Source organism: Aquarana catesbeiana, linkage group LG07, assembly GCF_042186555.1.
Source record: "Aquarana catesbeiana isolate 2022-GZ linkage group LG07, ASM4218655v1, whole genome shotgun sequence".
NCBI classification, from domain to species: domain Eukaryota; kingdom Metazoa; phylum Chordata; class Amphibia; order Anura; family Ranidae; genus Aquarana; species Aquarana catesbeiana.
In genome coordinates this window covers 123,281,669-123,305,998 of record NC_133330.1, presented here as the reverse complement: position 1 = coordinate 123,305,998, position 24,330 = coordinate 123,281,669, and the positions used below count along the sequence as shown (strand labels likewise).

General features: G+C 42.9%; 1 protein-coding gene across 2 annotated transcripts in view; it reads left to right on the top strand.

The window, feature by feature from the left end:
- The first annotated feature begins 1,707 nt into the window (after window positions 1–1,707).
- The window catches only part of CACNA1I (calcium voltage-gated channel subunit alpha1 I), a 3,871,666-nt gene continuing 3,849,043 nt past the window's right edge, over window positions 1,708–24,330 (top strand). The window contains exons 1-3 of one of the 2 annotated variants that reach the window (XM_073592661.1): window positions 1,740–1,864; window positions 21,547–21,610; window positions 21,759–21,892. In XM_073592661.1, coding sequence (XP_073448762.1) covers window positions 21,792–21,892 — 101 coding nt within the window. In that variant the 5' untranslated portion in view covers window positions 1,740–1,864; window positions 21,547–21,610; window positions 21,759–21,791. Of the gene's footprint in view, window positions 1,865–21,546; window positions 21,611–21,758; window positions 21,893–24,330 lie in introns of both variants that reach the window. The other variant, XM_073592660.1, reaches the window with a different exon arrangement.

The following is a 24,330-nucleotide window of genomic DNA, read 5'->3' as shown; positions in this document are numbered from 1 at the left end:
CCCAAACCTCCCCCATCCTCTCCACTCCAACCCACCACCCCTTTAACTCTACCTGCCTCCTCTGCTCATCTTTGCACCCACCTTCCTTACCTCAACACCTCCCCTCCTTGCTCACCTGTGCACTCCAAACTGTAATTCCTTCTCTGTCTACCTCTGCACACCCCACACTACCCTCCCCCCTACCAATTTTTTTACCATTGCAGAACAGGCTGATGTTAGGCTGAATGACCACAGTTGCAGGCAGGACATTTTAAGCATGCCCATTTACCTCCCCAGTGGGCAGCATTCAGTATAGGTGATGGTGGATATGACCTCAGGGGGGCATGATATACATATGAATGCCGCCTCTATTTACATATGAATGCTGCCGGTCCGCAGGTATTTACATATGAATGCAGACGCTATTTGCATAGCAATGAAGGTTATTGTATATGTAAATACATGGTCTGCAGGTGAGTCGTCTGTACACAACAATAGGGCAGAGCTAGGCATCATTAATAGCAGCACTTCACACTGAGATATCGGGACACAGCACAGGACTAAAACTTTAAGGGGCAAGGGAATTTAAACCAGGATTGTTGGCAAGTATGAGGTAGCTGCTTTAGGCCCCACAACAATGACAGGGCCCAGGGCAGCTGCCCCTTTTGCCCTGCCTTAAAGACGGCCCTGCATAGAATGTCCATGGTTATCAAACACACACACATTTTTTTTTCTACCCTCCAAGAGAACCTGTTAAATGACACAAAGAACCAGTTTGCATTAGCTATTAAGCCTACAACAAACCTAAATATGTAATTTTATTCAATTGTCAGGTTCAATTGTTTGTGGAGCTATGATTCATATTTGCATATATTTGCATTGGAAGAGGTCTGGTGATTCTTACCTCTAATGGACAGAAAAATAAAATGGTCCCAACAGTCAACAGTTAGGGGACATTCCTCCTCCTCAGCCTATCAGTCCAGATGTGAACATTACCCTCTTTTTGTATACCTCAACCACTGTGTTTTAAAGTACTGTAAACACATAGATGTCTAATTATAAAACATTTGTTAGATGAATGCCACACTTTTATGCATGCTGCACAAATTCTGGCCGTAATTTCTCTAAAAATGTAATCCCTATGACCATCAGTTCCATCTAGTATCCAAAATGCGGCATAGTTTTCTGAAGCTTCAATGAGAAAATATAGTGCATTTTGGCTACTAGATGGAGCTGGTGATCATAGGGATTACTCCATTAGAGAAATTAGACCTAGAATTTGCACAGCATGTACAATTGTGTTTGACATTCATCCAATGGATGTTTTATAAATAGACTTCTTAAACACCTGTATTGTACTCCTTTTATAAAAAAAAATATATATTTTAGTTGAGGACAATTGTGAGCTTATAAATTATACCAGGTGGTACAGGGTCAGAGTATGTGAAAAGACAATTTGAGGGTCTGCTTACTTTTTAATTTACTTTTAACTATGTTGGCATATAGTTAAAAAAAAAAAATTATAACACTGCCTGAAAATATAGTAGTTAAAGACAGAAATGTCAAACACAATTAAATGACCTAAAATGTCAATTTAAAGTTTGGTTCAAAAAGTAATATAAGCTATAGTTCTTATAAATTGAATAATGACTTTTATGCAACCACTTTGTGTTCATGATAATTAACCTTCTGTGCTCTGACCTAATTACTGTATGCATTGTAGGGACAGGATAGTAATATCCTCATTGTTTGCCTTAACTTTCCTCCATTAACATGGTTTGAGTGCCTAAGCATGATGGTAATCCTCCTGAACTGTGTGACTCTGGGAATGTTTCAACCATGTGAAGATGTTGACTGCTCATCAGACCGATGCCAAATTCTTCAAGTAAGTTCTCAAACCTTTTTGACGTAAACAAAATTTATGGAAAAACAGTATTTGTCTGAATCTTGAATGAGGCTCATGTAGTAGAATATGCTAGGAGTTCAAATGATCTCTCTAAGTACTTTTTTTTACATTGTATCTCCTGTAATATGAGACCTTAACCAAAACTTTTAATACATTTTGGCTGAAGGTTTGTGTTTGGAGGACTGTTTCTGAAAATGCTTCTTACCATGGCAGCCCTATTTTTAAATTTAGTGCCAAGAAGGTATTCCAGCAATTTCCTACACTCAGTGATTTCACCAACCATGGTGTTGATAAACCTTCTTTAAAAGCAATGGGGCTGAGATCAAAGTCTAGTAAACAACAAAAACCTGAGCAGCATCTGGAGATTGCAGGAGGATAAATATGTGAAATAAATACAGTGGGGAAAATAAGTATTTGATCCCCTGCAGATTTTGTAAGTTTGCCCACTTACTAAGAAATGGAGGGTCTATAATTTTATGTATTTTATATGAGAGGCAGAATATCAACCAACAATCCAGAAAAAAACACATAAAACAAATGCTATAAATTAAGTTTCAGTTCAGTGAGTGAAATAAGTATTTGATCCTCTAGAAAAACATGACTTAGTAGTTGGAGAAACCCTTATTGGCAAGTAAAGAGGTAAGATGTTTCTTGTAGTTGGTGACCAGTTTGCACACATCTCAGGAGGGATTTTGGTCCCCTTTTCTTTACAAATCTTCTCCAAATCCTTAAGATTTCTTGGCTGTCACCTGGCAACTCAAAGTTTTAGCTCCCTCCATACATTTTCTATAGGATTAAGGTCTGGCGACTGGCTAGGCCACTCCATGACCTTAATGTGCTTCTTCTTGAGCCACTCCTTTGTTGCCTTGGTGGTATGTTTTGGGTCGTTGTCATGCTGGAAGACCCATCCACGACCCATCTTCAATGTTCTGGCTGAGGGAAGAAGGTTCTCATCCAATATTTTACAATACATGGCCCCGTCCATTGACCCCTCAATGCGGCAAAGCCGGTCTGTACCTTTAGCAGAGAAACAGCCCCAAAGCATAATGTTTCCACCTTGACTGTAGGGATGGTGTTCTTAGGGTCATAGTCAGCATTTTTCTTCCTCCAAACACGGCGAGTCCCCCTCCTTCATTGGCATGTACAATCATGCCAATGAACATCTAAATGATTCAGAGAAGGATTGGGAGAAAGTGCTGTGGTCAGATGAGACCAAAATTGAGGTATTTGGCATGAACTCCACTCGTCGTGTTTGGAGGAAGAAAAATGCTGACTATGAGCCTAAGATCACCATCCCTACAATCCAGCATGGAGGTGGAAACATGATGCTTTGGGGCTGTTTCTCTGCTAAAGGTAAATGCCTACTTTGCTGCATTGAGGGGCCAATGGACGGGGCCATGTATTGTAAAATATTGGATGAGAACCTTTTTCCTTTAGCAAGAACACTGAAGATTGGTTGTGGAAGGGTCTTCCGGCATGACAATGACCCAAAATATAGCGCCAAGGCAACAAAGGAGTGGCTCAAGAAGGAGCACATCAAGGTCATGGAGCCACCAAACTAGTCTCCAGATCTTAATCCTATAGAAAATTTATGGAGGGAGCTGAAACTTTGAGTTGCCAAGTAACCGCCAAGAAACCTTAAAGATTCAGAGAAGATCTGTAAAAAGAGTAGACCGAAATCCCTCTTCAGATGTGTGCAAACCTGGTCACCAACTACAAGAAACGTCTTACCTTTGTGCTTGCCAAGAAGGGTTTCTCCACTAACTACTAAGTCATGTTTTGCTTGGGGTTCAAATACTTTTTTCACTCACTGAACTGCAACTTAATTTAAAGCATTTGTTGTATGTGTTTTTTCTGGAGTTTTGTTTGATTTTCTGTCTCTATCATTTAAAATACGCCTATGATAAAAATTATAGACCCTTCATTTCTTTGTATGTGGGAAAACTTACAAAATCGTCAGGGAATCAAATTCTTATTTCCCCCACTGTAAGTGCACCCTGTAGAAATATATTTACAGTATATAGTTTTGCACCCAGTTGCCTATAAAATCTTCCAACAAAATCAAATCAAATGTGATTTAATTTTAACTGCCCACTGCTTGGGCCCTTCACCTTACAGAAACATTGTAGTGTCTATACTCCTGTACCACCATTATAATCAAGAGTGGATTATACTGGGTCTACAAGCACAATAAGCATATTACATTTCATTTTCACAGGAAACTGTTAAAATTAACTTACATTGTGGAAAGCATTTAACTGCTAACTGGGTCTAGTACATGTAAAAATGCACACATATGGCCAAACAATTAGTATACAATCTGAAAACTCCCAAATAACAGAGATTTCAATGACTTCAAAGTCAATCCTACATGTTGCTAATGTATATTGAGGCACTACCTCTTTCTTCAGAATGATAATGGTCATCAGAGGCAAGGCCTTAAAACTGCATATTTAGATAAAGAATTCATAGATTTCATGTGCTGAAGGGCTCTGCAATGACCAGTCTTGAAAAGTTTCTGCTCCCATTAAATTAAGCTCTGTTTTCTGCATTTAAAAGTTTAATTTTGTTAATTGGGCTTGACTTTTCACAAATGTGTGGTTTATCTCAACCAATTGTCAATTTTATGTTTAAAGCTAGTGCCTCTTTAAACAGCTAATAGCATTTGGCAGGGCTTAGCCATAATTTAAAGGGTTTGTTACCCTAAAAAAATATAATAAATATATATATTTTAACCTGTTCCTTTAAAGCATGTTATGCAGCACAGTGCTTGTGCTGTGTAATTTGTCCCCCTGTATTACTTGAAATACCTGGCTGATCCTGCCTGGTTCTGCTCTCCCCTCTGTAAACTTACCATGGTTTATCATGGCTGCGGATCCCTGAGACTGTGGTCAGTTTACATGCCACCGTCATCTGCACTCCTCCTCTGTCCTTTCTCCCCCGCCCTCCCCCCCCTCTGCCTTTCGTCTCTTACAAGTGCCGGCCCCTCCCCTCCTGCTTCTAAAATTACTCCTAAATCTCTTAAATTTTCATACAAACGTCCCTGTTTTACCACTATATACCTGATTTCAAAGCTCCGCTCGACGCTCACATGACCATCCGGCTCTCTCCTCCTCTGCTTCTCCCCTCCTGGCTGACATCAGCAGGGGATTCTCGGGCCCCTTCAACTCCAAATGTCAGATTGGGAGAGGGGAGAGCCAGCCTGTCACGTTATCTTTGTGGAAAGATAACAAAGTGGCTTAATAACCACTTTAAGTGAAGGTGAGGCCCCAAAAATTAAATTAAACTAACTCAGAGAGATGTTCACTTTAAGTGTAATTTATTGCAGATTACTAAAATAAAGACTGCATGCATTATGACCTTCTTTAAAAAAATATTATTTGCTTAGCCCTCACACTAATACTTCAAGTCACTGACCCAGAACTAGAATAAAGATCAGGAGCCCCTCTATCACGTACCTGGTAGAAGAGCCTGAATGGACGAGCAAGGTCTCCCTTACACCTCTGACTTGGAACCTCTGATAGTGGGAACAGAAGGCGCCAAGGTACAGAGTCGCACGAGTGCCAAGAGTCTTTAACTGGTAGCTGGATGGCAGTCCTGGTAAGACTGGGGAAGGCAGAGGCAGGCTTCAGCAGGAAGACCGGCAGGCAGGCAGCTGGTGCGGATGGCAGCAACGAAAAAGCAAGGTCAGGCAGGCTGGGTCATACATGGCTAGGACAATCAGATGCAGGGTGCAGGCAGGATCGTAGTCAGGAGGCAAGCCAGGGTCAAAGCCGGATCAGCAAACAGGAGCCAAGGAGAAGACAGGAGGATGGTCACAGGACAGCATATAATATTAACAAGCTTTACAAGGTTAACAATAGTACATACATCCAAAGAAAATGCAGACATTATTAGCACTGGCCCAACAAGAGTCCTGGTGGAATTGTGCACGTATACCCAGGTATACATCATTATTATTAAGGATACCTCCAGATGAATGTTGTGACGAAGTTCAGTTGCAGTGGCCGTGAGGATTATTATGATGCAGCGTCCATCTTTGTGTTGGAGACCTGAAGACAAGATCAGCAGTGATGGGGAGATCCTTCAATCATTGTCCAACCAGCCTAGAATGCATGCTATGTTCCTAAAAAAGTATATAGAACTGAATGGGACTTTAATTGTGCCTCTAAGAAGTATAAATAGATGAAAAACAATTAATGAAAAAATACATTATTTTATTTTATTCAGTATAAAAACAGTTAAAACATTACAGTTTATTTGGTTGAAATGGATTCAGGGTGTGCAAATCCCTGATTTTAACAGAGTTATGGCCTACGCGTTTCGCGGATGAGGCCGCTTCATCAGGGCCTTTGAGAATGGCACAATGTGATCACATGTAGATTCTACAAATAAAACATCAATTAATATTGCATAGATTTATAAAGTTACATCTATGCAATATTAATTGATGATCTATTTGTAGAATCTACACGTGATCACATTGTGCCATTCTCAAAGGCCCTGACGAAGCGGCCTCGTCCGCGAAATGCGTAGGCCATAACTCTGTTAAAATCTGGGATTTGCACACCCTGAATCCATTTCAACCGTATTAACTGTAATGTATTAACTGTTTTTATACTGAATAAAATAAAATAATGTATTTTTTCATTAATTGTTTTCATCTATTTATACTTCTTAGAGGCACAATTAAAGTCCCATTCAGTTCTATATACTTTTTTAGGAACACATTTGCATATATTTACGGGATGGTGCCTCTATAGAAGGGATGGCATTTTCGCGCTCGCCCCACCCTGATATATACAGCCTAGAATGCAGCTTCTCACCACCAGAAATTGTGGTGTGGCACTGGAACTCAGAGTCACCAATGTACTTTGCTTCTTAGTTCCTAGTAGTTTCTAATCTGTCATGCATCCGGACCTCTAACTACCAGAAGTTGCTGTCAGATGCCTAACCTGGCTCTAGCCTATGCTGGTTATTAAACACTAAGCTAAAACTAGCTATAGAATCCCAGACCAGAATGGATAGAGTTGACTAAAATAACAGGAACTGTATATAAACTCAATTGCAATAAACAGGTTCACCTAATAATATACTGGAAGGTGACCACTACACACATTCAGTAGCACAGTTCTAGCTATCAGGCACTGTGCAAGTGAGATTTTATCCAATTATCCAGTGAACCTTTAATCACAAGCTGATGAGCCATCAGCCTGTGTGTGTTTTGTTCAGCCGGCGATTGGCTTCAAAGTGAAAGTGAAATTGATGCCATAGCTGCCGATCACTTTCACACAGACAGCAGCACGCCCCCCCCCCCCCCCCGTGGTTCCCGGGCTGTATCGTGCTCACCGGTACCCGAGAACACAGCCGGTGGCTGGGGGAGAGAGATTGCAGTGAGACTGAGGCAAATTTATGTCTCAAACTCACTTGCAAACAGTGAAACCGGAGGTGACGCCACTTCTGGTTTCAGACGCACCCTTTCCTGGCCAGTACAGACAGGAGACACTTCTAACCAAGCCGATATGTGCTTGGTTAGATCAGTGTTTCTCAACTCCAGTCCTCAAGACACCCCAACAGGTCATGTTTTCAGGCTCTCCCTCAGCTGAAACAGCTGTGGTAATTACTAAGGCAGTGAAAATGATAAAACCACCAGTGCAAATAATAGAAAGCCTGAAAACATGACCTGTTGGGGCGCCTTGAGGACTGGAGTTGAGAAACACTGGGTTATATGGTGTGAAGGGCAGGGGAGACATTGGGGTCTATTATAATGTCTCCATGAAGAGTAACTGTCACCTGCCCAATGCTATCACATAGAGGTTTATTAACCCCTTGTGATAGCAATCAAGTAAAAACAAAAGAAAAAAGTTTAAAAACAAATTATAATAAAACATATTAAAATAAAATAAAAATTGCCAAAAAGCCCAGTGGCCCCGTACACCTGTGCAAATGCAAACGCGAGCCCAGGGTGTGAACTCGCATGCAAACCGCAGTCGCACCATACATGTGATATATCACCATGAACGTCAGAGTGTGAACAATAATTCTAGCACAAGAGCTACTAGTTAACTCTAAACTGATGAGCTGTAAAGGACTTTTAAAACATCACCTATGAGGATTTTGGGCACCATCATTTTTGATTTAATATCGCTGGCGCATGCAATTTTAAGACATGGAATGTTTGGTGTCTATTTACTCAATGCAACCTCATCTTTTATATTTTAACCAAAAATGGGTATTATATGGTGTATATACACACACACACACACACACACACACACACACACACACACACACACACACACACAAGCTATGGGCAACAATAGTAAACTATTAAACATATTAATCCCTTCTGGTCTGGATTTAGCATAAGCTTTTCCACAAACAAAACATAGGTCTCAGACTTTTTCCCTCCTCCTCCTTTTTTTTTTTTTTTAACTCATCCCCACAGAGACTGGAAGTGATGTACATAAATAACTCACATCACAGCCACTTACAAATACAGACAATAGAGGGCAGCATATCTCTACAACCTAAAACCTGTTGAGAAGGTAGGCTGTTTCAGGTTTCCTTTATACATACATGTACAGATAGAAAGATATACTGCTTATCAGAATATTTACATAAGACTATGACAATATTACATAATTCCACATCCACAAGATGTAGTGAAAGTAAAATGATAACCAATGTGTTTTATTTGAGTTGTAAGGATAGGAATTCTTGTATAACCATCCCAGTGTTCCCATGGTTACTTCACTGAATGAATAAGTTTGTGCCCATTACTCTTGTTCGCACACAACGTGTTAACGCCTCTTCCTAGCTAAATAAAAGACAGCCCCTGTCCAACTTAAGTTTTCGATAACCTAGCCTGTGACAGGCCACTAGGGAGGGAGTACTGTGCTGATGTGAGGATAGGCCAGGAAAGGAAAATTACGGTAAGTATCCGATAACATTTTCCTGGCCCTACCCTACGTCAGCACAATGGCATATAACTAGTTGAATAAATGGGCAGGAGAGAACACAGAAAAAGAAACAATAGCAATCAAAGAAAAGCTGCTAAAGACAAAAAAATGTATGTCCCGTCCCAAACTTTGCAGAACTTGCTGACCGCACACCTAGCTTGTAAAGTCAAATGAAGGGCTTGCTGTCTCAAATATATCTTCCACCGAAATCCTGACATAACTGCCCCAAAAGCTGACAGCCCTTTGGTTGAAGGAGCTTGCACCTGTTCCTGAACACAAAGGCCTACTTCCTGCATGCCAATCTAAATCACCCTGGTAATCCAATAGAAGATGACTCTTGAGAACCTGAAGGCAAAATGAAAAGATTGTCCACTTTCCTCACGTCTTTTGACCTTTGCATGTAACACTGTTAGCAACTTGTCCATGTGTAAGGAACTGAAGTCTTCCTGCTGTGTACTCCGTGACTCTCATGCAAATGCTTGGAGGGACTGCCCCCAGTTTTCCTGGAAATTTCCTTTAGAATTGAGCTTGGAGATTTATGGTAAAAGGGCACAAAAGGGATCTTTGTAATAAAGTGCTGCAATCTCCAACATCCTTCTGTCTGAAGCAATTGCTGTCAAAAGAACTAGTTTTACCACGAGGAACCTCAATGGAAATTAAGTTATTGGCACACAGGGTGCTTTCAGAATCAATTCCAAGTCCTATGAAGGGAACAAGGATTTCCCTGGTAGTCGTATATGGAATTACTGCTTGCAGCATGAAGCATCTGGTCAATGGCTCTTCCACTCATCTTCAGCCTGAAAAAAGAGGATAAAGGCAGAGATCTGTACTTTAATAGAGTTGTATGCCACACCAACCTCTAGTGCTGATTGTAAAAGTGTCCAGGATATTGTCTAGAGCTGGGGACACAGGAGAGAAATCTTTTGCTGAGCAAACAAAACAAACTAACTTTATATCTTCTCATATGTAATGTCCATGGATGATCTTGTGGCCTTCACCAAAGGTCTGAACCACCTCGGATGAGAATCGTTGCACCTCTAGCATGGCCGATTCAATAACCAGGCTATTAAAAGAATCTAACTGGATTGAGGTACTGCCATTGATGTTGGCATAAAAGATCTTGTTTGTCCGGAAATGGGATTGGTGGTGCTGATGGAGGAGCAATGAAAACCAAGTACTCCTCAGCAGGTGGAAAGCAACTGTATGACATAAAGGTATTATAATCAAGGACACTGGACTCTGGAGGAAGACAAAGACCCAATGGAAAAACCCATGGCACTGTGAACCCATCTTCTATCACTTCCCCTTTGTACCTTGTTGCAAATACCTGAAGCTGCATGTTCAGTAGAGTCTATGAGAACTACCGCTGGAATGCCCAATAGAGCAAATACTGGTTGAGGTACTCATTTTTGGAAAATCTGCCTAATTGATCCGTTAGTGGATTCTGCTTTGCCAGTAAGTAGACTGCCATTAATTGCCTGTAAGCAGCTCTCCGCCCAGCGAAAAGGCAACAGGAAAAGTCTCTTGGAGCCCCCTTGGTGGGCAATGTATGATACTGCTGTTTTGTTGTCAATAATTAACTTCACTCTGCCCCCTTGGAGGAAGAGCTTGAAAGGCTTGCAATACTAGAAAAAACTGCCTTCCATTTTTTTTTTCATACAAATGCTTTTATTAGAGAGTTAAAAATGGCATTACAAAAATAAAGAAAATAAAGCCCCATACACACGATAGGACTTTGTACAAACTTTCCCTTGGATTTTTGTACAAAGGGCGTTGGTCAGAAGTTTGTCTTGTATACAGATGACAGGACTTTTAGAGCCAACTTTCACCAAATCACGTGGTTTTTCAGCTCTTTATCACCACCCTTTGGTCAACTTCTGTATTGTCTGATATTGTGTCAATCTCGCCACTTTTATTGGCGAGATTGACACCTTGCGAGCCAGGTTCACACTGGTGTGGGGATCCGACTTGGATCCCCGCCAATGCCAGGCACTGTGTTTGGTATGAATCTTGAGGGGGAACTCCACGCCAAATTTTAAATAAAAAACTGGCATGGTTCCCCTCCAGGGGCATACCAGGCCCTTAGATCTGGTATAGATTTTAAGGGGAACCCCCTACGCCAAAAAAAAAAAACAGCGTGGGGGTCCCCCCAAAATCCATACCACACCCTTATCCGAGCACGCAGGCCGGTCAGGAAAGGGGGTGGGGACGAGGGAGCGCACCCCCCCTGAGCTGTACCAGGCCCCATGCCCTCAACATGGGGGTGGGAGCTTTGGTGGAGGGGGCACCCCCCCACCCCAAAGCACCTTGTCCCCATGTTGATGAGGACAAGGGCCTCTTCCCGACAACCCTGGCCGTTGGTTGTCGGGGTCTGCGGGTGGGGGGCTTATCGAAATCCGGGAGCCCCCTTTAATAAGGGGGCCCCCAGATCCCGGCCCCCCACCCAATGTGAATGAGTATGGGGTACATGGTACCCCTACCCATTCACCTAGGGAAAAAAGTGTCAATAAAAAAAACACACTACACAGGTTTTAAAAGTAATTTATTAGGCAGCTCCAGGGGTCTTCTTCCGACTTCAGGGGTCTTCTTCTGACTTCGGGAGTCTTCTGCCAACTTCGGGGGTCTTTCAGGCCTCTTCTCCCTCTCTCCGGTGTCATCTCCGCGCTCTCTGGTTCTTCTCCGGTGCCCTCTTCCTTCTGCCGGGCTCCTCCGCTATTTTCTGCTCTTTTGCTGCTCTTTTGCTAGCGGAGGAGCCCGGACATCTGGATCGTCTTCTTCCCTCTTCTCTTCCAGAGATGTTGACACAACGCTCTCTCCGGCTGTAATGCTGTCTGTGCGCTCTGCTATGACTTATATAGGCAGTGACCCTGCCCCCCATGACATCACAGTCCCGGGGCATGCTGGGACTGTGAGGTCATAAGGGGCATGGTCATAGGATGACATGATGCAACCTGTATAGAAAGGCATACATGGTATTCATGTTAGTTATATTCACAACGGTACCCAATACAGATTATAGACCACAGCATATGTAAATAGGACAGATTCGGGTTATAAAGGGGTGGGGTACAACTTCTTCTGAGTATGATGTTATCTGACCTTTGACCTAATATCAGAGCTTTGGTACCAAACTTTGGTGCATCCTATTTAGTTTGAGAAAAAAAAGGGAGAAAATAGAGTTGTGCTAAGATAAGAACCAAAACTATAAGGATTTATATATATCATAACCATATATAAATAACCAAAACCAAACGGCTACTGGTGTATGTGCCGTAACTGCATGGCACCGATATGCTGTGACGGGACTGCTATGAGAGAACATGCTATGACAGAACATGCTATGACAGAACCGCTATGACAGAACCACTATGACAAAACCCGCTATGACAGAACATGCTATGACAGACCCTGCTATGACAGAACATGCTATGACAGAACACGCCATGGCAGAACCGCTATGACAGATCATGCTATGACAGAAACGCTGAGACAAAAAACGATATGACAGGACGCTGCGACAGAAATGCTAAGACAAATCGCATGTGTCGCAAGAATGACCGTGGAGCTGAGTCACAAACCAGCCCCCCCCCTTATTAATTATCCTTCCAGCCCGAAAACATCTAGCAATCAGACCTCACAACTTTGCAGAGATTACAAGGGGCAGATGTAAATACACGCGCATACAGTATACCGAGCAGTATATATGGTGTGTAGCTCAGTATAGATAGGGACATTGGTACATACACGTATATTGCACACAGTATACAGTGCAGTAACTTGTGGCCACTCCACTTGTGCCTAAAGGTTATAAAGCCCATGTCAGTCTAAGACAAAACCATAATTTTGGTTGTTCTTATACCTGAAACAATTTTTCTGCTTTGTATCTGTCATATCTCTAATTACAGAATAACAATATATACATTTGACAGCATGTGTATGCCCTCCCTCAGACCTCCAGCGACAGACTAGCTGGCTAGTCTGTCCCCCTCCCCTTTCTCCAATGCCCCAGGAATGGATGGTCTGCTGTGAGCGGCAGACCCTCCTGACACTGCCGCCACCCCCCCCCCCGAGCTATGGGAGGCATCCGACACAGGCCCTCCACCCGCACCAACCAGAACTGTGAACACTGGAAGAGGTGACTGCCAGGAGTCTCCTGTAGCTGACCGTGCTGCCACTCTGCAAACCAAAAACGGGAAGTGACACGGACGCCCTGTGAACCAGAAATGACGTCAGCCTTAACCATGAAGATGAACCGGTGCAGGATCAGGCAGAGGAGGAGGGATATATACCCCCAGACTCCTCCTACAAATACAGGCTAGCCTCCGGCCAGCCTTCTTACTTGTTGCATAGCCAATCTGCAATATGTGGAAGGAGCCTGTGTCTAATGTCATATGTCACTGCAGTGTGCTGTTGCCTTTTCCCCAGGTCCACACAGTTGATTGATGCTCTGGCAGTCACTAGAGATGGGCCAAACACCCCCCCATTCGAACTCTCGAAAATCGCAAAAGTTCGGACCCAAACCGTGAACCCTATTAAAGTCTATGGGACCCAAACTTGAAAAATCAAAAGTCTTATTTTGAAGTCTTATGTACAAGTTATTGGCCATAAAAAGCGTATGGGGGCCTGGGTAATGCCCTGGGGGACATCTACCAATGCAAAAAAACTTTTAAAAAAAGATAATTTTTAAAGGAGCAGTTATTTTAATAATGCTTAAAGTGAAACAATAAAAATGAAAAATTCCTTTAAATATAGTGCCTGGGGGGTCCTCTTAGTCTGCCTGTAAAGTAGCGCATCTGTACCATGTATAGAACCTGCTGCAGCAAAACTGACATTTATAAAGAAAAAAATTACATTTTATACTGATTTTCCCTGCAAGCTTTCTTTATTTGGACAAGCTGGAATTTAGATGCTGGGCAAGTGGGTGGCAGGGAGTGTATTATTTTTTTTCCTACCCAGCAGGAAACCTTGCGGCAACAAGTGGCTGCCTTGCAGGAGGCAGTGTCTTGCTCAGGGATGGGAGCAAGCGGCCATTGGCCCTGGCAACCAAGTAGCCGTGAGTGCCAGCCAATGAAGATGTGGAGGCCTTTCTCACCACCTTTTGAGAGGAGAGCGGAGAGAGAGAGGGGTGGCCCTGTGACCAATGGGCTGGCATTATCTCCCCTTTCCTTACCGGTGACCCACAAAAGGCCTACTTTGACCTGCCAACTAAGCACATCAGGGACTATGAGCATCTGAAGGCAGAGATCCTGGCCCCCCTGGGAGTCACCACAGCTGTCTGGGCTCAGAGGGTGCACCACTGGAGGTACCAACCTGACCAGCCACCAAGTTCTCAAATGCATGAACTGGTGCAGCTGGTCAAAAAGGCTGCAGCCAGAAAAGTTGACAGGCCTGCAAATGGTGGAAAGGGTGGTGATGGACCGGTCCCTGCGGGCCCCTGCCAGAAGACCTGCAGTGCTGGGTAAGCCATGGAGACTCTGCAACTGCGGACCAGCTGGTAGAGTTGGTCAAAAGATACACTGTTTTGGAGGACCTGCTCGGGCCTGGCAAGTGTTTGGAACCCACACCAAGAGCATCAAGGCCAGCTATAGTGCCTAGGAGGGAAGCCCTACCAGACGTTGGAACCCACAAACCATCTGCAGAACCACGGAGGTCGGTCCCTGTCCCAAGAATGTGAAACATACAGTGTTGATGATGCTAGTCCGGGGGTCATACCCGAGCGCAGTTTTCACTTCAGGAGGAGCCTATGGAATGCAGGACTGGTCGGAAAGCCTCTTTCTAGGTCCAAAGGGCATGTGTCACCCAGCTCTGCTGGACTCTGGTAGCATGGTTATGCTGGTACATGCCAGGGTGATCGGAAGACTCGGCCCGTTAGGTAAGACTCTATGGGTAGTATGTATCCATGGGGACACCAGAGAATACCCCCTGGTCCTGGTGTCCATTGGTTACGGACATTCTTCGGTGACCCAAGAGGTTGGGGTGGTGAAAAGCTTAATACATGATATTATAGTTGGGTGGGACTGTCCACTGTTTCTTGAACTGTGGAACCAGGTACAGAGTGGATTTCCAGGACAGCCAAGAGGACTGAGGACACTGGGCCTTGAAGGGACAGAGTCTGAGGGGTCTGGGCCTGAACCCCCCAACAAACACCCCTATTGTGGAGATACCTGTTGCTGATAATGACAATGCACAGAATGTTAATATGGGTGATAATGTTCATGTTGCAGGTCTCAAAACCGAGTTGACCTGGGGGGATCTCTCCATAACAGGTCATGTTGGGGAAATCGAAGAGAAATTCTCCCCATTACAGATCCCGGTTGAGGGTGAAGGGGAGGCTTCCTCTAGGCTATTGCACCCACACCTGGAGCTATCCAGGGGTGCGTTTGGCACCGCCTAGTTACAGGATTCTACATTGGTTAATGCTCGAGGGTAGGTTTCTGTTGTGGATGGGGTCCCACAAAAACCTGATGCAAATCAGAGGTTTCCTCATTTTGCATTGACTGGGGATGTGGTTTATTGAGTGGCTGAAAGCCAAGGGGAAACTGTAGAGCAATTGCTAGTTCCCCAGCGGTATAGGCAAATGCTCCTCAATCTAGCCCACAATGACGCACTGGGAGGATACCTGGGGGCTGAAAAAACAGAGTCCAGGATAACCGACCAGTTTTACTGGCCAGGGGTGAAGGCCGAGGTTAAAAGATACTGTGCATCTTGTCCCACTTGCCAGTTAACCACCCCAGTGTCCCACTACAGAAATTCCCTAGTGCCCTTGCCAATATTTGAGATGCCATTTTAAAGGATTGCTATGGATCTCATGGGACCCCTGGTAAAGTCAGCAAGGGGGCACCAATATATATAAATCATCCTAAACAATGCAACTAGGTATCCAGAAGCAGTCTGGTAGTAAGAAGTAAGGAAAACTTACTCTAAGGCCATTGCCCGTGAATTGTTTCACAGGTTTTTATGGACTGGGTTCCCCAAAGAGATACTGACGGACCAGGGTACCCCTTTTATGTCAAAGGTGATGGCGGACTTGTACAAACTGTTTCAGATCAAGCAGTTGTGGAAATCTGTCTATCACCCAAAAACAGATGGCCTCGTTGAGAGGTTTAACAAAACTCTGAAGTCAATGTTAAAAAGGGTAGTCCAGAAGGACAGGAAGGATCGTGTTCATGTTGCTCCCTGCTCTGTTGTTTGACATCTGGCAGGTTCCACAAGCATCCACGGGTTTCTCTCCGTTTGAACTGGTATACGGACGAAGACTCCGTGGATTGCTAGATCTTTTAAAGGAGGCATGGGAAAGTGAGTCCTCACCACACAAAACCATGGTAGAACATATCTCCCAAATGCAAGAGGGTGGCTAGGGTGATGCCGTTAGTGTGGGAGCATCTCCAGAAGGCTCAGGATGCCCAAAGGAGGGTGTACAACTGGTCAGCTAATGTCCAACAGTTTCATGTAGGAGACCGGGTAGCTGTTCTAATCCCCATGGTAGAGAGCAAATTTTTGACCAAGTAGCAGGGTCCGTTTGAAGTGGTATAAAAAGTGGGGGATGTGAACTACAGGGTACACCAACCTGGGAAGAGGAAACTGTATCAAATTTACCATATCGACTTGTGAAAACCCTGGAGTGACTGAGAACAGTTATCCGCTGTGGTAGGTGTCAATGCAGGGGACTCTGCAGGAATTGACCTGGTGCAAATTGCTGCTACCCTGTCCAAACCACAAAGCCAACAGGCAAAAGAGTTTATGCAGAGAAATAGGGAAATGTTTTCGTGGTTGCCTGGTCTCCCCAAGGTCATCGAACATTACATTATAACAGAGCCCAATGTCAAAATCTGGCTAAAGCCCTATCGCATCCAAGAGGCACATAAGAAGGCAGTTTCAGAGGAAGTAAAAATGCTCGAACTTGATGTAATTGAAGAGTCGCAGAGTGAGTGGTCGAGTCCAATCGTTTTGGTACCAAAACCCAACGGCACCCTGCGCTTTTGCAATGACTTTAGGAAACTTTCCAAATTTGATGCAGATCCCCAGGTAGACAAGATAATTGAGAGGGAAAGAGTACTGGCAGATTCCCCTCACCAAGGAAGCCAGGGAGAAAACTGATTTTTTTCACTCCTGAAAGCCACTTCCAGTATAAAAGGATGCCATTCGGCTTACGCTCTGCCCTGGCCACGTTCCAAAGGTCAATGGACAAAACATTACGCCCCCATCGACAATACACTTCGGTCTGCCTGGATGACATTGTCATTTTCAGTACCGATTGGGAGTCTCATCTCCAGGTTAAGGCAGTCATAGACTCTTTGAAGAAAGCAGGGTTCACAATCAATCTTGAGAAGTGTGCGGTTGGGATGCAGGAGGTTGGTGAAGCCTCAAATGAGTAAGGCAGAAGCCATACAGAACTGGCCCAAAAGCAGGTCAGAGCATTTTTTGGGCACAGCTGGTTACTACCGGAGGTTTGTATCCAACTTTGCCACCATTGCTGCACCATTGACTGACTTAACAAAATGCATGAAGTCAGTGATGATTAAGTGGAATGCTGATGCCGAAGAAGCTTAGGATGACATTGTTCCATCATCCGGTGCTCGTAGCTCCAGATTTTTCTAAAGAGTTTGTGGTGCAGACAGATGCTTCAAGCGAAGGATAAGGAGTGGTCTTGTTTCAAGTGGTCAATGGGGAAAAGCACCCTGTAGCTTTTCTTAGTAGGAAACTGATGACAGCCATGAAACTATGCTGTGGTGGAGCAGGAGTGTCTCACCATTCAATGCGCTCTGCACTCTCTCTGCAGTACTTCCTGCTAGGTAGGAAAAGTGTGTGAGTAGTCAGGGGGTCACCCAATATGGGTGAGGAATTCCCGGGATAGCCATGTTAAGGAGAGGACTGACTCGCAGACCTCTCTGTGTTAGTAGAGAGGTATTTGGAACCCGGAATTTTGGAGGCCCTGAAGTGATATTCGGGTGGGAAAAGGGCCTCCACTCCTGATTTCAGGGACTCTAGTCCCCACAGGGTTAAGAGCCACAGGAAGCAGCACTTAAAACAGGAAGCAGTATTAGGTGTGATGGTGTGTGAGTAGGAGTGGAGAGAGACACCTGTTTGGAGTGCTGTACATTGGCTGGAAGCTGCCAGATAACCAGACTGGGAATGTGCTAACTAAGGATGAGCTCCGGCGTGTTCGCACACTCCACGTGCAGAGCCCGCCAGGAAGTCGGCACGGTGCTTGTGCTAATCACAGGCAGTGAGACATTTCCTGATCTCTGCAGCCGCACATCGGGAAAATGTCTCACTGCCTGTAATTACAGCAGTGCTGTGCCGACTTCCTGGCGGGCTCTGCACGTGGTGTGTGCGAACATGACGGAGCTCATCCTTAGTGCTAACCCTGGGGTAAAGTCCCATCTATGAACTTAGTATTTAGTTATATTTTGTTTATGCTGTTTTTGTGCTGAAGAATAAACAGACTTTTGTATTGTATTTTGTTTTGCTGCTGGAAGCAATTTTATTTTGTTTTGCCTGAAGAAAAATCAACACCTTTTTTGTTTAAATTTAAATAGCTTTACACATGAACCCATGGAGCTTTAACCCCCAAAAGTTACATATACTGTATGTGTATGTATATACCGTATTTATCGGCATATAACACGCACAGGCGTATAACACGCACATTCATTTTAAGAGGGAAGTTTCAGGAAAAAACTTAAATTTTAAATAAGGAACTTTGAAGCAAAATAAGGGTCAGTGCCCATCTGCAGCCTCACCATTGCCATCAATGCAGCCTGATTAACCACTTAAGGACCAGCCTCGTTTTGGATTTTAGGTGTTTACATGTTTAAAACAGGTAATCTGATGGCACTCGCCCCCCCCCCCCCTTGCCTCAGAGGCAGCTGAAATTGATGTATTGGCGTATAACACGCACACGCTATTTGCACCCGATTTTCATGGTCAAAAAGTGAGTGTTATACGCCAATAAATACAGTGTATGTGTGTGTATATATATATATATAATTATAATTTTTTTAGCAGAGGCCCTGGAGAATAAGATGGTAGTGTTGCATAATTTTATGTCCCACAATATTTGTGCAGTGGTTTTTTCAAATGCTATTTGGAAAAAATACGCTTTGAAGAGTTTTAATGCACAAAAACACAATATAATATCCACTTGTTTGGTAAAATATAAAAGATGTTACGCCAAGTAAATGGATATCAAACATGTCATGCTTTAAAATTGCCTATGCCTGTGGAACAGCATCAACCTACAGTGCCGAAAAAAAAAATCTCCATTGACCTTTTAAAAGCCTTTTGCAAGTTATCAGTTTAGAGCAGGGGTCTCAAACTGGCGGCCCTCCGGCTGTTGCAGGACTATAAGTCCCATGAGGCTCTGCAAGGCTGACAGTTACAAGCATGACTCCCACAGGCAGAGGCATGTTGGGAGTTGTTGTTTTGCAACAGCTGGAGGGCCGCCAGTTTGAGACCAGGGTTTAGAGTTACACGGGAGGTCTGACACAAAAATTATTGCTCTCATTCTGAGGTTTGCGGAGATACTTCACATGTGTGGTGTGATTGTCGTTTATATGTAGATGTGGGACTGAAGTGCACATTCACATTTCACACGGGGAGGGGGGAGGGTGCATTAAAATATATTTGTTCTTTTATTATTTTATTTAGAATTTTAATACACTGTCTCTTTCATTTTTTTTTTTTTTTGTAATCACTTTTATTGTTATCAGAAGGGATGATCAAAATCCCTTGTGATAGCATAAGCCATGACAGAACCTCTTTATGGAGAGATCTGGGCTCTATTAGACCCCATATCTCTCCTTTGGCCTCCAAAGCTTCTAATCAAACCGAGATTGGGTTGTTTAGATGTTTTCACAAGCCGGTAACGGCTTGTTTACATGAGACCAAAATTGGAAATGATGAAATCCTCTTCACTCCCAGACTGTTGATGTCACACTGTGAAAGGAACAACATCGGTTCCTCTCACTGTGTCTCAAGTGGATCCTGCCAGACGCATCCTTACCAGGCTCCCTGATGGAGCGGGAGAGCACGGCCAAGGCGGTGGTGGCAAAAGGGGGGCCCTTCCATCGCCTGTAAAAGTAATTTGGCAGCTCTATAGCCACTCAATTTAATTTTACTTTGTGCAAAATCATTGGCCCTAAAAAATTATACCTCAATCATTGCTGCAGTGATGACCGCAATATCACCCTTCCCATCCAAGGATTTATGGATACGTCCTATGGATGGGAAGTGGTTAAAGCCTAATATGAGATTAAAAGTTTTGGGTTGACACTTTAAAAAGAACCAGAACATTATATGCCATTTTTAAAAAAATGTATGCCCTGTACACACGATCGGACATTCCGACAACAAAATCCTTAGTTTTTTTTACGACGGATGTTGGCTCAAACTTGTCTTGCATACACACGGTCGCACAAAGTTGGACAGAAATTCCGAATGTCAAGAACGCGGTGACGTACAACACATGCGACGAGCTGAGAAAAAATTAATTGCATGCGTGGCACTTTGTGTGTCGGAATTGTCTACACACAATTGGAATTTATGCGATCGGATTTTGTTGTCGGAAAATTTTATAGCCTGCTCTCAAACTTTGTGTGTCGGAAATTCCGATGGAAACTGTCTGATGGAGCCTACACTTGGTTGGAATTTCCGATAACAAGCTCTGATCGCACATTTTCCATCGGAAAGTCCGACCGTGTGTACAGGGCATAAGACCCTCTAGAATAAAAAAATTGTAGTTGCAGTTTTTTACGACGGCAGATTTTTGTGCAATTGTTTTATCAAATCTATATTTTCAGTAAAAAATACTCTAAAATATATTTAAGTGCACAAAAATGCAACCTATTGTCCATTTTTTGTGGGAGGGTGGGTTGGGGGGGACAAAAAAAAATGAGCTAGTGTTCAGAGTAAACATATACCAGACATGTCCAGCATGAAAACTGCGTGCACCTGTGAAACCTAAAATTAAAGTACGGTACCCAAAATTATCAGTCAGAGATGATTTAAATTCTTTTACAGCTCATCCATTTAGAGTTACCAATAAATGAGGGGACTGAATGTTCCCTGATGTTCTGTTCACCATCCTGAAACCCTATCTTGTGATCCCAGGCTTTGGAAGGAGTGAAAGAGCCATGAGCTTGTTTTAACTCCTTGACACAACCAAAGAGCTCAAGTAATTAAAGAGAAGAAGTGGTATACTCACCTGGTGGCCCGTGTCTCCTATGCGAAGCAGGCTCTCACCTGTGTCTTTAGCACTTAGGGACTTTCAGATATCTGTATCTCATGTAGTGTGCTGTAATTTCCTCTTCTGACCCCTACATCACTACTCAATACTGTAGGATTGGAGGAAGAAACCACAGTGAGTATGCCACCTTTTCTTGTGCAAGGAACTGTCAGCTGCATTTTTTAGTACCTAACAGTTTTACTTTAAAGCAGACGTAAACCCCAACTAAATTACATTTATCTTTCATCTTTTTGTAATGGAATACTTGCGTTCACATTATTTCCATCCTTTGTTGCACCTCGATGCTGTTAATTTTCTGCAGCTTCTTTGTAGCCACTTCCTTTCTATATGGATAAACTTCAGCAATGGGTGTAATTTATATGTCCTAGAGTGACAACACTGTTCCTTCATAGGTACAGTACAGTAAGTGACATTGGCACCCTAAGACTGAAAGTGTGTTACTTTGTTACTAGAACTAGGTGAAAATAAAGAAGCATGGAAAAAGAAAACTGGAGCAGCCACTACATCTAAGGAGTGGTAAGCTGCAATCTATTATTTTTTATTATATTAGATTTTTGTGTTTGGATACATTCGAAGTAAGAGTTTTTTGAAAAGTGCAAAGTAATTTTGGCAAGTTCTTGCTATATTCCTAACCTATTCTCTTCTGTCCTGTCAATGATATCAGGTATTTGATGACTTCATATTTATTTTCTTCGCAATGGAGATGGTGGTGAAGATGGTGGCCTTGGGAATTTTTGGGAAGAAATGCTACCTTGGAGATACATGGAACAGATTGGATTTCTTCATTGTAATGGCTGGGTAAGTCAGAGTTTGCATGCTTTTTAATGAGCAGATTAAAACCGAGCAGAATTCATTAAGCCATGTTGGAGATTAAAGAAAAGAGAGCTTTGTGGTGACAGCATTATTCAAATACTAAAGAAGTAACCAAATTACTGAAGAGCTGGGGACACTGTAGTGTTAGAACGTAGGATGATATGAATCATGCTTTTAGCATTATTGATATTACTATTAGCATGCTTCACAATTTATTGGTACTAGCCAGACTGTTATGCCCTGTACACACGACCAGTTTTCCCGTCGGAATAAACTCTGAAGGTTTTTCTGACGGAGTTCACTCAAGCTGTCTTGCATACACATGGTCACACCAAATTCCAACCATCCAGAACGCAGTGACGTACAACACGTACGACGGGACTAGAAAACGGAAGTTCAATAGCCAGTAGCCAATAGCTTCCGTCTCATACTTGCTTCAGAGCATGCGTCGTTTTTGGTACAGACGATCGTTTTTCCTGATAGAAATTGGTTCAGTTGGAAAAATTTAGAACATGTTCTCTTTCTAGGTCCGTCAGAATTTTCTACGTAAAAAGCTTGATAGGGCATACACACGATTGGAATATACGATGAAAAGCTCCCGTCTGACTTTTTCTGTCGGACATTCCGCTCGTGTGTACACGGCATTAGAAAGAGATAGATATTAACAAAAGTAAACAGAGAAAAGCTAAAAACTATTAAAGCACTTCCAGGCTTATTTTAATTAAACTGTGCAGAATGCATTGGTTGTATGCAAGTTAGCTAAAGGAAACTGAGGCTTACAGCACTTTACATGGCTACAGTAAAACAATTACCGCGGTTTACTGCACAGTGCACATTTGACTTATTAAATTAACTCTGTAACCATGTAAAAAAATAAAAGCAAGATCATGCAAATAAAATCCCTAAAATTAATCTATCCCATCTACCAACCCCACCGGACTCTGTTGTCTTCTAATGCCAGGCTGTTTTTAGATTTACCCATACAGTCCCCCCACACACACACTGCATGGGTTAAATACAAGTTTGACCACAGAGAAAGGAATAAGCACAAATATTGCTATTTTTCAAAACTTCTTTACTCACTGGCTTTTTTTGCAGAACTACACACCCCAGATCTCTGATCAGGTTTATCAGGCTATTCATGAGAAAGCATTTTGGGATTTTTTTGAAAGCTTGGAGAATACTGTTTTTAGGCATACAGGGTTAACTTCAATGTGAGGAATAAACTGTAGTGGATGTTCTGGGGTCAATAAATCTACACAGCTAAACATATGCTCCTTTACAGCACAGAGAAAGTAAAGGAGACTAGAGATTTTACAGTTTATTTCAGTTAGTGGTGCCCCAGGAGAGATGAGTCAAGAAGAACAAGAGGGATGAAAAGTCATGAGAGAGATGCTTCAAAGGATAGTGTTCAATATTACGTGTACAGAAGGTATAGCAAAAAGTGTGGTAAGCATATACCCACGTTCATAAGGATGATGGAGTCAAGCAAACTAATTTAGCAAATGTGGAGAATGTGTCTCCATTTAGAATGTGGGTGGTCACACTTAATACTAATCAGGGTCTTCCACTGTGCAAGGCTGCATAGGCGTGCGCAGGGGGTGTGCCAGGGTATACCCTAAAAACCCTGTGTGCATTACCATTATCACACTGTGTGCCAGTGGGGAGATGGGAAATATCTCCCTCTGCCCAGTTCTGGCATTAATGAAGTGCTACCATACTTCTTTCACTGTGCCAGCTCTGCGTGCCAGCTCTGCCATAAGTGTGTGTCTGTGTATGTATGTATATAAATATATATACGCATATGTGTTTGAACTTTGGGATGCACACCCTAATATAATAGGCTGCGCACACCTATGCAAGGCTGTGATCAGGTACCGGTGAACAATGTTGGAAGGGATGAGACCCCAAAGTGGAACCAATATGAGGTCAGCAAAGGTACCCATTAAATAAATGCTTCCAAATAGATTATTTAGGAAGGTGGATATTTATTTATCACAAGAACACATTAAAGCATACAATCAGTGCATTTTGTGGCTCTTTTAATGGCCACTTCATCAGGAAAAGGTGTCCAGTATACTGGAAGAGATCCCTAAAATTATAAATAAAGCAATTTTTTTAGAGTGAATCCAAAGGGTGAAAATTGTATATAAAAAAATAAAAAGTGGTAAGAAGGCACTTTAGTTATTGTGATTATAGGTAAAATGCATAACATTTTAAAACTGTAAGGTATGTATGTATGTATGTATATTGGGTGTTTCAGTAATCTACATATGTTTCTTCTAATTTTCATTTTAATGTTGTTTTTATGGTACTATTACTGGTAATGTCTATATGTACATGGTGTGATTCCAATGAAACATATGTGTTGGGAGTGGGAACAAAGGGGGAGGGTTAAGTAAAATGCTTCTCTTCTCTTTTAA